A 14439-nucleotide genomic window follows, 5' to 3' on the forward strand; every position below is an offset into this window, starting at 1 on the left:
TTGGAAGGATTTGGAAGAAAATGTGGAGGAGTGCAGAGTCAAAAATGACTCAGACTGCTGGGTTTGACGACTGTATAATAGTAATACTGCCCGCTATCCCACAAATTCTCCCCCCAAATACCCAGTATATATCTGGTGCTTCCCTAGGTACTAAAAATGCCTGCCCTGGAGCTTCAAGTTCACTACTATTAATAAAACAATAATGTAATCAAATGTAAGTTGATAACTTTGGCAATTGCTCTGAAGGAGAGGTACATGATACAATGATGAAAACATAGACAGCTACTTGACCCAGTCAGGCAGATCCAAGAAGGCTTCCTTGGGATTGTGGAGCGCGCGCACACACACGTTGATCTGAAGGAGTGGGAGAAAGGAATAGCCCAGGCAGGAGACACAGCAGATGCAAAGTTTGTGTGGCAGGAAGAAGGATGGCAGATATGCACAGCTGGAAGGAGGGCAGTCACTGGAGTGGGTGGAGTAAGGGGAGCATATGGTGAAAGTTGAAGGTCTATTGGCATTTAGCGGGGTTTGCCCTTTATCCTAAAATCAACTGGAAGCCAAAGGGGAATTCTGAGCAAGGTGTGGGAGTGGGAGTTATAGGACTGGAAGTGTGTTTTGACAAATTCACTCTGGCTGCCTGGTGGAGCACAAATAGACTGGAAAGAGGGTCAGTGCTTCCTAGTAGCACAGTAAGAAGGCTATTACTGTAGTCCAGGAACAAGACAGTGATGATGATAATGGACTAAGTCAACAGGTTAGGGATCTCTTCAGGAGGTAACAGCAGTAGGACTTGGATTAGATATAAAGGGGGAAGAAATCTGGAAAATAAAATTTCTAGTTGGGCATTTGACTGGATGACGATGCTATTTGCTGACCTATGAAGTGATACATGAAGACTAGATCTCATTGGGTTGATTTATAACCTTGGTTTTGGATAATTTAAGTGTGAGGTGCCTTTACCATATCTTTAAAGAAAAGATGTTGTATAGTCTATGCGGGTCTGGAGTGCAGGGAAGAGGTCTGGGATGGAGATACACTCTGGTGAGTCATCTTTAAGTATAGATGTGCTACCCCAGAGAAAGCATATAGAATGATGGGGGCTAAGACCACGCCTGAAAGAGCACTAATGCTTAAAATCTATACAGAGAAAGAAAAGAGCCTGCAAAGGTGAAAATGGGGGTCAGAGAGAAAAACAAACAGGAATGTGCAGCATATACAAGCCAAAGTAGCGACTATTTCAAGAGCTACAGAAGCAACATCAAAGAAAGGTTCAGGAATAGAAATATGACTTTTGATTTTAATATTGAGTTTCAAGTGCTGAGGAAATATACACATGGAGATTTTTAAAGATGGGTGAATATATGAGCCGATGGCTCAAAACAGAAATCTGGGCTGGTTTGCAACAGAATTGAAAGTCATCAGTGTTTAGGAGTGCTTGACGTTGTGAGAGCATCTCACTCAACAAGAATACGGAGGGTGAGGAGAGGGAAAACCAAAGTTGGGGCCAAGGAGGATGCCATGATTTAAGGGATGTCAGGTCAAGTGGATCCTTCAAAGGAACTTGATACAGAATAGCTGGACAAGTGAGAAGAAACCAGGAGATGGGGGTGATGCGAATGGGAAAATACATGAAGTATGGGCTGACAGAAATCAAAGAGCAAAAAAGAGCTTCATGGAGGCAAGACTTGACAAAAGTGAGAGAGCAAAGAGAAGGACAGAGATGGTTGAGAAATACAATGTACAGGAGTGTGGGAAGGAGGAAGTATGTTCATACAATGAGGACTCAAGGGAAGGTTACTATGTCAATGTTGCCTTCTTGTGACATAGGACAAGGTGGGAAAAGTACGGATCAGATTTATTTATTTATCTATCTATCTACCTACCTATCTATTTATTTATCTTATTGAAGTATAATTGATTTACAATGTTGTGTTTAATTTCTGCTGTACAGCAAAGTGACTCAGCTATACATATGTATATATATATATATATATATATATATATATATTCTGTTTCACACTCTTTTACATTATGGTTTAGGGAGCTATATTCAATATCCTGGATTTATTTCTTTTTTAAGTTTGTAATTGGTGAGCTTGGCAAGAGCCTATTCATAGCTATGGTGGGGAGCAGCGGGGAAGGCGGAGAGGCAGTTACCAAAATTTTAACAAATTTGGAGAAGTAGCCAGAAGATTCATGGATGACAATAACAAGTTAAAATAACAGAGTGTGAACCTCATAGAAGTGTGAGTTTTTCATGGAGGGTGTGAAAGAGTAACGTCTCAATGTGCCACTGAGGACAAAGGAGGATTCTAACCATTGTTTCCAATCCCGAAGTCCTTAGGATGTGGTCACGAATACCCGTTCTCCATATAAGAGGCAGGACTAGTAGAGCACCAGGTACATTTATCATGGAAACAGCAAAAGAGTGGAAAGAATGGAGAGAGGTGGTTGCATTAAGAGACTGAGTCAGGAAGATAAAACAGAGTAGGAAGAGAAGGAAAGAATAGAGGGCTATTTAGATTCTGGACCATTAGGGAGGGTCGCTAGATCAGAATATGATGGTGTAAGGTGGTTTCTCTTAGTGAGCTGGTTAAGGCCCGTCTGGAGTTGCTGTTAGTGGCTTGACCTATGGAGGTTGAGTCCCATGAAAGCAAGACCTAGAAATGCTAGTTGTGGTGGGCCTGGACCGCCAGCATCTTCTGTGACCTTACACCCGCTAGTCAAAGAGAGCAGCAGCCTGCAGTGAGGTGCCAAGAGGTCTCCTGCAAAAGTCTAGAATGACTGACTTCCTAGCAGAAGCCTACCCCAAGGGCATGGGCCACAGGACCCTTCCCAGGAACTGGTGACAGTGGTATCCTCCAGGAGATAGTTGTTCTAAGGCCTAGCACAGGGTTATGACTCATCAGTAGCTCACTTCTTCTGAATAAAGTAGGTCTACACATAATATTCAATTAGTTTATTCTGTTCTAGGAATGTTTAATCTCACATACTTTCAGAAGCCCAGGTATTTGCAGTGTATGTTGGATAACCATAAATCTACATTAAATGTATATACTCCATCTGCCTTTAAGTGCTGGCTTTGCATTTGCATTTAACCTGTATCAAGACAGTAACACATAGGTGACTAAAATCCTAGTGGCTCATCTGAACCAATCTTACATTACGTAGATGTTGAACTGAGGAAATTCTAGGTAGGCACACCTCCCTATTTAAGCAAAAAACTGAATTCTATAAAGGAACCCAATTTTATCCCTTGGAAATAGAAAGAAAAAATATAACCAAAGTTTGAGAGCCACAAGATTACAGTTACTGAAGTGATATCCACAAAGTCCTTAGTAAACAGTCTTTCCATTTGTTCTGCCAATTACAAGAGAAATTTACAGCAAATTGGAGGATATGTTTGCTGGCATTAAGTTGCAGCATGATTGCACAGATACCTCTGAACTCCTAGAAACCAGAATTGAGGCCAAGAATCAAATTTATCACTATATGTTGTTATAGAATGAATGTCTGTGTCACCCCCCAAAATTTGCATGTTGAAATCCTAATTATCAATGTGATGGTATTAGGAGGTGGGGCTTTTAGGAGGTGATTGGGTCATGAGGGTGGAGCCCTCATGAATGGAATTAGTGCCCTTGTATAAGAGATCCCAAGAGCTCCCTTGCTCCTTCCACCAGGTGAGGACACAACAAAAAGATGACCATCTGTTAACCAAAAAGTAGCCTCTCACCAGACATCAAATCTGCCCAACACCTTGATCTTGGACTTCCCAGCCTCCAGAACTATGAGAAAAAATTTCTGTTGTTTATAAACCACCCAGTTTATGGCATCTATATCAGCCCAAATGGACTAAGACACATGAATAATTCAAGAGAAAAAAACACGTTCTGCCACACTCTTCAAAATGTGCTGGTGGCTCCTCGATTCATTCTTTTAGAAAATATGGCTTAAAAAACCCCATGTTCAGAGAACATTTTCAGCTCAAACTTCCCATCACAAAGCAGAAAGCAAAAAGGTAATTGAAAGGCCAGCTTTTGCTGGAATAGTAATGAAGGCAACAAGACACCCATTTCCTAAGAGTGGGAACTGTGAGAAAAGAAAAGCACCTGGGACCCCTGAACACATGCAGCACCAATTACAAGCCACAAAAGAGATAACGTCTGTGCTGTCATGAATAATGCTTTTTGCAAGCTGCATCCTCAGGGAACTGACTAATGATTAATTCATCTCTTGCCAACTCTTACTGCCTAATCCTTCCCTGGCCAGAAGGCAAGGCAAATAGACACACTGCTCTCACCGCTATAGTTCAGTCCTTGGAGACTGATCAAAAGTCATGAGTCACACTCACTTTAGTGCTCAGGGGGACTTGGAACAGAGCTGCCCTGTCACCTGGTCTGCCTGCCCACCCACCCACCCACCCACCCACCCAGCTTCCGCCTAAAACTCATCTGACAACTGATTAGTCATTACATCCACTCCCCCTTTCTTTTTTCATTAAAAACAAAACAGCTTTGTTGAGGTTTATTCTGAATTATTTTAAACAAAATAAAAAATAAAGAAATATTTTTGTACATTCACATGATTAGTTGTTACATTTCCCCCTTCAGACTCAGAATTTTAAATTACATCACTTAACATCCCATCACTAAAAACCACAATTACTTACCTCTCAGAAGTTTTTGAGTATCCTAGGAATGAATTAGTGACAAAAAATCATGCTCTGAGACTGTATCCTAGCAGCAGAGCTAGTTAGCAATTCTGACTTTCTTACCTGGCTTCTGGAAGTGTCAAAGTACTGCCTGGTGAAAGCCAGGATATCTTCCGTCTCATTCTGTGAAAGGAAATAGGAGTCTTCATCCTGCCTGAGGCTGAGAAGGCTGTGTAGGTAAAATGTATACTCCTTATTACTCATGTTGAGCTTGGAAGAGCAGATCTCTTCCTGATGAATGATGTAATAGAGGAGGAGAAGAGAAACTCTCTGGACCACTTCCTCTCTGAGCTGATCCTCGAAATCTCCTCCAGCTATTAGTAACAGGGCATCTGGTTCGAAGCACTGTGCAAAAAAAACCCCCCACAAAATAATAATAAAAAATAAAAAACAGAAACAAAACTTGACAAATAGTTCCAGAACATTAACAACCACAGAGTCTCTGTTGCTTATTATTTTATGAATAGGAGGGGAAAGTGGGCAGCCTCAATAGCCCAATTCAAGTAAGATAATCACAGTTGGACTTTTATATAAAAAGGATGTCCCCCCAGAAGCCCTTTTTCCCTAAATGCAACCCTTCTATCTCCAACTATAGTAACGCAAGCTGTCACTTTTCTGCCTTGATTAACACCAGATGACTCTGGCTTTTAAAGTGATGCCCCATCGCCTTTAGAATGAAATCCAAGCTCCTTATAATTCTCTCCTCAGTCTGGCTTCTGCCCATCCTACCTCTCTTACCTTATCTTGGCCTCCCTCCACCTCTCTCACTCAACTTCTGCCCCTGTGATTTTCTGTCAGTTCCACAGGCTCTTTCCCACTTGATTTCTCAGGTCTCAGTTTCAAGTGCCACTTCCTCAGGGATGCCTTCCCAGATACCATTTCCAAAGTCCCCATCCCTGCCCCGTGTTCTCCGGCACAGCACCATTCAACAAAAATATCACACAGGCTACAAATGTGAGGCACGTTTTCAATATTCTAGCAGCCACATTTTAAACCATAAAAAGAAACAGGTGAAATTAATGTGAATAATATATTTTCTTGAAATCCATATGCAAGATATGATCATTTCAACACATAATCAAAACTCTCAAAAAGTATTAATGAGCTATTTGATGTTCTTTTGGTCACACTAAGTCTTTGCAATCTGCCGTGTGTTTTACACGTTATCAGCATGTCGCAACTGGGATGAGCCACATATTAAGTGTCTAACAGCCACAGGCAGCTCTAGCATTACCATTTTTCCTTTTTTTCATAGAACTAGGATTCTAAGATTACGATGTCTCCTTGTTTCTTTTCTATTTCCTCTTGAAGACAACGGGCTCATGAAGGCTGGATTTTGTCTGCCTTGTGCACAGGTCTATCCTCAGCCTCTAGCACCATGCCTGGCACTTAAGAAGAGTAAAAAAGGAATGAACGAGTACCATCTGCTTCTCTCTTAGCCTACCTAAGAGAATTGATGTCAGTCCTTCCTGAGACGCAATCAGTTACCACATCCTGCTATTAACAGAAATGTTGGTGGTTCGAGAATTACTAAAAATGCTTCCATGATGCTTTGTTTCACAACCCACAGATACACAGCTGGCTTGTCTAATCTGGGAAGTTTACATGGCAGAGGAAGGTGTTTGGGGTAATGTGTTGGGACAGTGAGAAAAAGATAGACACAGGGGTTGTGGAAGAGAAGCTCTCCCAGCAAGATAAGAGCTGTGTTTCTTCAAAGACAGTTGAGTAGCTTCTGGGAATGCTCCCAGGATCTGAGAAGCAGCTCATGACATGGCACCAGCCTCAGAGTGAAGGCATCAAGAGAGGTGCCTATCTGAAGGACTTTCCTGGCGGTCCTGTGGTTAAGAGTCTGCTCTTCCAACGCAGGGGACGCAGATTTGATCCCTGGTTGGAGAACTAGGATCCCACAAGCTGCATGGTCTGGCCAGTAAATAAATAAATAAATACATAAATATTTAAGTAAAAAAAATACATACATACATAAAAGATGCCTATCTGGAGCCCCAGGGGAGTTGTCCCACTGTGGGATAATCTACTATGAAATCTTTTAATCTGTTCTCTGAGGTGGAAGTTTCAGGGGTCCTAATTCCATGTCTGCTGTGTGTCTCACTGGGTAACATCTGGAAAATACCATCTGAGCCAGAAAGAAACATGTCATCCATCTGTAAAGCAAAGCATTAATCACATTCTTCACAAGCCACACAGATTCCAATTTCTCCCCAACTCAACTGTGAGAGGCCCGAAACTCAGCAAACAGATGCAGCCTTCCCAACCAGATCAACTCTGAGGGTCAATATTAAACTCAACCACCAAAACCACAGCAGCCCTTTTCTGTTCCCTACTCAGCCCTCGAGAAGAGTCCATAGGTTGGTAGCTGTTACATGGGACGGGCGCCAGGACCCAGGGGGGTGAATCAGCTGAATCAAGCTTTGTGCCAAACAATCTCCTGAAACTAAAGTATCGGGAAAACTATTGCTCATATCAGCTACCATTTATCGGAAGCCATGTGTCCAAGACAGTGCTAAGTATCTTCCATATCAAGGCATCCCTCAGAGTATAAATCTCATTGGTTCTGGAGAAGGTGGGGGATGATGAATTTTTCAATGGGGGGAAACTTATTGCATTACTTTAAATGGAAAAACAAAGGCCCACATCATAATCCACCAAATATTTCTGCACAATCAAAAGCATTCACAGTACCAATTACCCAATTACTGAATGCATAATGAATTAGTTAATAGGTACATATATATGCAGCATGCAAAGATCCTGCACAGAATTAAGTATGAAGTATGTTTTCCTTCTATGAGGAAAATACACCCTTAGTATACGTGTAAGCCAAGTTTAAGAGAGGGTGAGTAGCGTACCTAAAGCCACACAGTTAATAGCTGTTGCCCAGTCTTAATTCCTGCTCTGCCATTGATAGACTTTGTAGTTGCTGTGCAGCCCCTCACCAGCTAACTTTCTCTCCCTCCTGTCTGGCAGGAAGAGATCTGGTCAATTAGGAGGCTAGGGGATTGCTAAGGTTATAATATCCATCAGTGAGAACATGGTACAGCCAGCGGGTTGAACAAGTTCACCTTTAGAGACTTCCGAGTGCTATTCAGGTCGTCTGATGGCCCCGGGTAGGTGGGAATAAGAGCGCCAAGAACACGTAGGACCTCCGTGAGGCCACCAGACCACGTGTATGTGGCCCAGGTGTGGTTGTGTGCTGGTCGCACACAGCAGTGTCTGTGGCCACCCTGTATCCCATCCAAGCAGCCCGAGACCCTTGTCCACTCGTGGCTCCTTCTCCAGGCTTTTGCTCTGTGCCTTTCTAGGGGTGAGGCAGGAGGTAGCAGAGAAGAGGGTAAGACAGAGTCCCCTCTCCTATCAGGCTAGACAGAATACCCTGAATACAACCAGGCAGATGTCCACTCCAGAATTTTTTTGTAAAATGCTTACATCTTGGAAGGTAAATCAGTTTCTGACTAGGAAAAGTTTAAATTAGTTGTGGAAGCAGCTCATTTTATCTCGCTAGAGATTTTGGTCATCTTGAATGAACAGAGGTAGCCTACCCCTTGCTTGAGTTTTTTGAGGCCTGCTGAAATGAAACTTAATGGTGAATCAGAGGACCATGTGGTGAAAACTCTGTGGTCTGATACTTGAGTCTTTGACAAGTTACCTTAACGCAGAAGGTGGTGGCTTGAGGACAGAGTGGTGCAGGGAGAATCGGAAGAGCTAACATAAGGTAAATTCTCTTCTAGGCGTGGACGTGACAAAAATTGCTATGGGGGTTGGTGGGGGGACGGGGATTTTCAGTTTATCACCACTAGATTTGTTTCAGTTGTTACAGTTTTCCGAAGTGGCTCAGTTGTGGTTTGGGAGAGGATGTTAGCAAAATTTTGCAAATACTGGCACCCCACAGGCATCAGATCTGTCCCAGGCTCTGCCTCCAGTAAAGTGATTCTTTGTTGAAGAAGAGTGGGGCTCATTCAGAAATAATCCACTGACTTCCTTGGAATCTTGTCAGGTGGAGGCATAAGGTTTAAGAGGAAAAGAAATAATCCACTGACTTCCTTGGAATCTTGTCAGGTGGAGGCATAAGGTTTAAGAGGAAAAGAAAAACACGGATTCTGGGAATTCGTTTTTCAACTTCATAAGGAAATAAACTTTGGTTAAAAAAAAGACTAGTCAAACTGTGAGAAGTCCTCTCTACTAGCTAAACGGACTACTCAGATGTTTGGTATTAGTTTCCTATGACACCCTGGAGCCCAATCAGATTGCCTTTTCCCAGCTGCTTAATTCAGCTTTGTTTACTGCTTGTGTATTTCAGGCGAGAGCCTCAGCGACGAAGAGCTATATGAAATCTTCTGTGTTAATAAGGCAGTTGTCAGAACCTGCAGGGTAAGCTTTAGGAATTTTAGACCAAGAGATGTTTAGAATTTGATTTTGGGTTATGGGTAAATCAACTGCCTTCTTTCAAGTTCTTAGATTTTTTAAGTTCTGTTTTAGGAGGGGGCAGGGTTGCTAACGATTGACTATACAACACAGGAGGGAAATTATATTTCTTCATTTTCCTCCCAAACAAAAATCTGGAAGGATGTCAGCTGATGACAGGCGCTAGCTTTTTGTGGGTCTGTACTAGATTTAGTGGCATTTCTAAGTGACAGAAAGGAAAGTCTTAACTGAGAAGAGTTCAGATCAACAGAGTTCAGATCAACTTTCTCGATAAACAAGTTAAGATAAAGCTTGATGCTTTTCACACTTTATCCCATGACCATTATGACAACTCGGGGAGGGGGAGGGAATTAAATAATGCAGGACCTTAAAGCACTGATTCTCTCTGAATGTGTCTGAGAATCGCCTGGAGATCTTGGTTAAAAACCTCAAACCTCTGGGGACAGTCGAGGTGGGTGGGGCCGGGGGACAGGCCGGAGGGGGATGCAGAGGAAAGTCTTGTTTTCTCAGCAGCACTGAAGGTCCTTCACAAAAGCTGCTCCAGTGACCTGGAAAAGGGGGGACTGGACATTTCCGCGAATATAAGCAGGGGAAGAGAGCTTGAGCTCGTACATGCATTCACAGATGGTCATGTGACCTCACAGGGAGCCCCCTGAGAAGGGAATCAGCATCTCGGCATCCGAACAGCTAGATGGCGCCAGAACGAGGATACGGACCCAGTGCTGACTGCCTCCGGACCAGATTCCTCTCCCTTCACCACGCCTGGAACCCATGCAGGCTCGCGGTTCTCATCATTACTAGAGTGGAATTTATTCTTTTGGAGTTAATTAATCCCTCATTAAATGTATTAAAACCCGCTTCTCACCCTTCCCGTTAAAAAGTTAAAAAAACAAAAAGGAAAGCCATGATCAGGCAAGAGTATCCATATTCAAAGGCGGCAGCTTGAATGGATTTATATTTAAACGTGCAGTGCTCTTAAAAACTTCAGATCAGGACTTCCCTGGTGGCGCAGTGGTTGAGAGTCCGCCTGCCGACGCAGGGGACGCGGGTTCGCGCCCCGGTCCGGGAAGATCCCACGTGCCGCGGAGCGGCTGGGCCCGTGAGCCGTGGCCGCTGAGCCTGCGCTCCGCAACGGGAGAGGCCGCAGCGGTGAGAGGGCCGCGTACCGCAAAAAAAAAAAAAAACCACTTCAGATCAGTTTTTTTGAAAATTCAGTTTTTACCTAGATCTGAAATAAAATTGGGAACTGTTTTTTTCCTCCCCACAAATTCAGGATACACACTGATCTCTTTTTTCAGACATTTAAGGACCTGAACTCACTCCCTTGCCCTCTTTTTATCACAGAACTTCTGAAAGGTACCCTGCCTCTCAGTGGACAAAGTCCCTAGGAAGACAAAAAAGGATTCAAGAACATGGAGAAGATTTCTGGTTTGCACCAGAATGTGGGTGTTTGTAAAACCAGGGTGTTTCTCCCTGGTTTTTGTGAATTGACACTGAGAGATTCTGTGGGCTCCTTGCTTAGTTTATGGTGATTTGGGTAAACTGGAGACTTCTGAGCAGGTGAAGCTGAGATTAGCCTTTTTTCTAACCCTAGTCTCTTAGAGAAAGAGACACAGCAGCAGCAGGGGGCTGAAGCTGTTACAGTGTTTCACTTCCTACGAATGGAACAGAAACTAAGTTGGCCAAAAACTTGCTAATGTCATAGAAATCAAAAACATGTACAAAACAACCCATCCCCCCGCAAAATGGAGAATAATCTGGCCTGTTTACATCCCCCCCCAAGCTAAACTAATATTCATCCAGCCTTAATAAGGCACTTCATGTCACTAGAGAGCATTTCTCCGAAGCAGATTCTCAGAGGACATTAATAAGATATGACTCCTAGTTATTTCCGGTGGGAAGTCTTCTGTTGCTATATATATAAATTAATGTCATCACAGATGAGTTGCCTTTACAACACATGTTTTCTCTGGGAACCCTTGGGAGTTTTACTAATTACTGAATTATTTACTGTTTGCACAGAGCAGAGAAAAATCTGTTAGCAAGACCCTTCTGTGAAAAAAACAAAAAAACAAAACATTTGGCCAAGAAATGTTTCCCCCAGAACAAAGCGTGATTAAGAAGATCTGCTAAAATTTATTTTCGGGAGAAATGATTTGCTTCTCTTATTTAGTTAGTTATGTCTTCATTTATTTACTTATTTATTTGTGAGTGAGTTCATTCTGAAAAATCTCATCTCAGGAAAGGGATGGTCAGAGCGTTTTGGTCTGTTTTTTTGTCTGAAGTCATTTTAAGACATGGGTTCTCACCTCTGGGGCTGCTCTGGTCATTCCCCACCCCCCCCACCCAATGGAGACATGTTGATTTTACAGTAATGCTGATTTTACATTAAAGCGGCCTGCAGAGATTTTTAAAAATTCCATCCAGGGCAAGTGAAATCTCAATCTCTGGAGAAGGAAGCTCCAGCTTGGGTATTTTGTGAAACCTGGCCAGGGGATGCTGATGGATAGCCAGTTGATAGACTAGGAAATGCCTGGAAAATGGGTTTCTGGCGCCCATTTTAGCTCCACTGGTAGCACTTCCCTTCCCCAGCTTGGATTCCTCATTTTTAAGAAGATGATAATCCAATTCATTAACTCCCCACGATGCAAAATATTAGAACACACCTACCGATATCCGGGAGAAAGTACTTAAAAATTCAACATTAGACAAATATCAGATTGTTATTATTATGCCTCAGAAAACAAATGGCATCCATCTAACCAATCATGTTCAAGGTCATTGCAAGCTCATAAAAAGGATTAGTCAATCAGAAAGAAAAGGGAACTAGGAGTGCATACCTGCAAATAAGTACCTCTACACCTGCAGAAGTGTTGTAGAAAGACTTACAGAAGCATTACCATTTTAATAAAAACAAGTTCTCCCTGTCTCTAAATGCCACGTGCAGAATGCTGTATGATTTGTCGTATCCCAAATATGGGAGTTATCACACCACAACGCATTGCCCGCTCGGATACTGGAAGGTTTGCAATGGATTTTGCTTTCTTAAAGTGAGCGGCTAAGGAATGCGTGGCCCTCTTTGGAAAATGCCCGTGTCGCTGATCCCATTCTATGGCACTAACCAGATTGCAATCTCCTTGCCTCCCGTCTGTCCTCCTTGGGCACCCGGTTTTCTCTAGCAATGTTCTGATGAGGCTTCTTGAGTGGTTCAGGGGCGTGGGCTCCTCTGCAGAGAGAACATGTAGAATTTCCGTCAGTTGCCCTGGACTCCAAGTGCCGCTGCCGTCTGGAGTTGAGGGCTTTTCTGTCTCAGTCAAGGGAGCCAGGCTGAATAGAAGGAACAATGGCACCCAGGATACAGAAAGCTTTCTCCGGAAGCGCATTTCCACTCTTCCTTTAGCCCAAGTCTGCCTCTGATGGTGGTGGGTGGGTTTGCTGTTCACGGTGTCAACTTGGAACTGGAGGAATGTCTGTGGAGAGAGGAAAAATAAAGCCTTTAATTACTGTGCCTGCAACAGGTTTGAAAGGATTCATTAATTGGGCGGCTAAGCTGATTGGCAACGACAAGCTGTTTCTGAACAACAGGGGGTCTGTAGCTCATTTATAACTCCCACCGGCAGGAAACTATGGTGGGTGTAGACTTTCAAACTGTACAACAGCCAAGAAGTGTGTTATATTGTCTCGCTCTGAAATAGACATAGAGTCAAAAATTAGGAAGAATGCAGTTCACTGTCTACCCTGAAGGTGCTACAGGTCATAATAAGACCCGGGGCAGGAAACACCCTCATTTATTTTTTTTATTGAAGTCTAGTTGATTTACAATGTTGTTAGTTTAAAGTGTACAGCAAAGTGATTCGGTTATACATACATATTTATATATTTTTTTTCAGATTCTTTTCCATTATATAGTTTATTACAAGATATTGAGTATAGTTCCCTGTGCTATATAGTAGGTCCTTGCTGCTTACCTATTTTATGTATAGTGGTGTGTATACATTAAGCTCAAACTCCTAATTTATCTCTCCACCCCCGCCAACAGGAAACGCCCTCATTTTATCCCATTGATATATAGGCTTCATCAGTGAAGTAAATAAAAGTAAACAGAAAATAAATTTGAATAAATTACAGCTACCATGTTGAGTGAGAAGATTTTTCGATAAGGAAGGGACTAGAAGAAAATAGTAACATCCAGAACACATTGGTTAGTTTTTAGTTTTCAGTTGATTAAAAGTATGAACTATCTTGGAAAAACAAGAGAGTTTCAAGGCCGCACGAGCCATGATAAATCCACATACTCAGGCCTCAGGAAAGAAGTGAAAGGACAGCTTGAGAACCAATCAGCTTTCTGGAGCAAAAATTAATATCTTCAACCGATTGCTTAAGGAATGCAAAATGTTAACAGCATCTCATGGCAGATCTTGGCCCAGAGATGAGCTAATAATGACTGTGGGGTAGTGAGAAAAATACTAGGATTACTTTCATGGTTTAAAAAGAAAAAAGAGAGAGTTTAAGATTCCTATGTTAGCATTTAAAAAATGACAGACGATGATACAAACATTTCTAAACCCAATGCTTACCTTCAGACGAAAGACAAATGATTATTTATCTGGAGCTCTGTGGCCTTTTAAATCTCAGAGAGTATTTCATGGTTACAGAGTCCTGTGTTTTTAAACTTCCTTGACTGTGCGCTGGGAGCTAGAGAGGATTATTTCGGCCCAGAACAGTTTTCAGTTGCTATGGAGAGTAACAATGCAGGTGGATAAAAGTGAGAACTTTCTGTCTGGCCGATTTTCAGGAAAACCAAATTAGCGTCGCTAATGAACCTGACTTTTTATATCAGTATTGACCAATCGTCTTAGAATTCTGAGAAAAACCTTAAAATTTCTTACAGCCACTTGCCCTTTAAAGGGCTGAGCTGGGTCAAACAAGTTCCCCCTGTAGAATGGAAAGGCTTTCGTGTTAGATCAAGACTTCTTTTCCCCCCAGAGGAGTCTGTGATAATTGTTTTACCCACATCTCAAACCAACGATTTGTTGAAAAGATAGGCTCATTAGAATTTTATTTTATAAGGTGTAGAGGTGTAAACGATTTCAGGCATTTGTAAATTCATAAATAGATTTTTCAAAGAAAAAGTGTTTGCTGGAGGAATAAAGTTCTTACCTGGGATGTAAGTGGGAAACTTTAAGTAGCCGTATATATTCTGATCCCAGAGCCTGTGGTAGAGGTCGTTGCATAAGGCCCTCGGGTCCTGTGAGAAGAGCTCTCACTAAGTTATTGGGGAATAAATG

General features: G+C 42.4%; 1 protein-coding gene across 2 annotated transcripts in view; it reads right to left on the minus strand.

The window, feature by feature from the left end:
• The window catches only part of SLC39A12 (solute carrier family 39 member 12), a 78087-nt gene extending 64254 nt beyond the window's left edge, over positions 1-13833 (minus strand). Inside the window, exons 1-3 of one of the 2 annotated variants that reach the window (XM_055087733.1) lie at positions 13729-13833; positions 12274-12621; positions 4775-5056 (exon numbers count right to left, since the gene is read on the minus strand). In XM_055087733.1, the coding sequence (XP_054943708.1) occupies positions 4775-5056; positions 12274-12534 (543 nt within the window). In that variant the 5' untranslated portion in view covers positions 12535-12621; positions 13729-13833. Of the gene's footprint in view, positions 1-4774; positions 5057-12273; positions 12622-13728 lie in introns of those variants that run through there. The other variant, XM_007109850.4, reaches the window with a different exon arrangement.
• Positions 13834-14439: the final 606 nt, after the last annotated feature.

Source organism: Physeter macrocephalus, chromosome 11, assembly GCF_002837175.3.
Source record: "Physeter macrocephalus isolate SW-GA chromosome 11, ASM283717v5, whole genome shotgun sequence".
NCBI lineage: Eukaryota > Metazoa > Chordata > Mammalia > Artiodactyla > Physeteridae > Physeter > Physeter macrocephalus.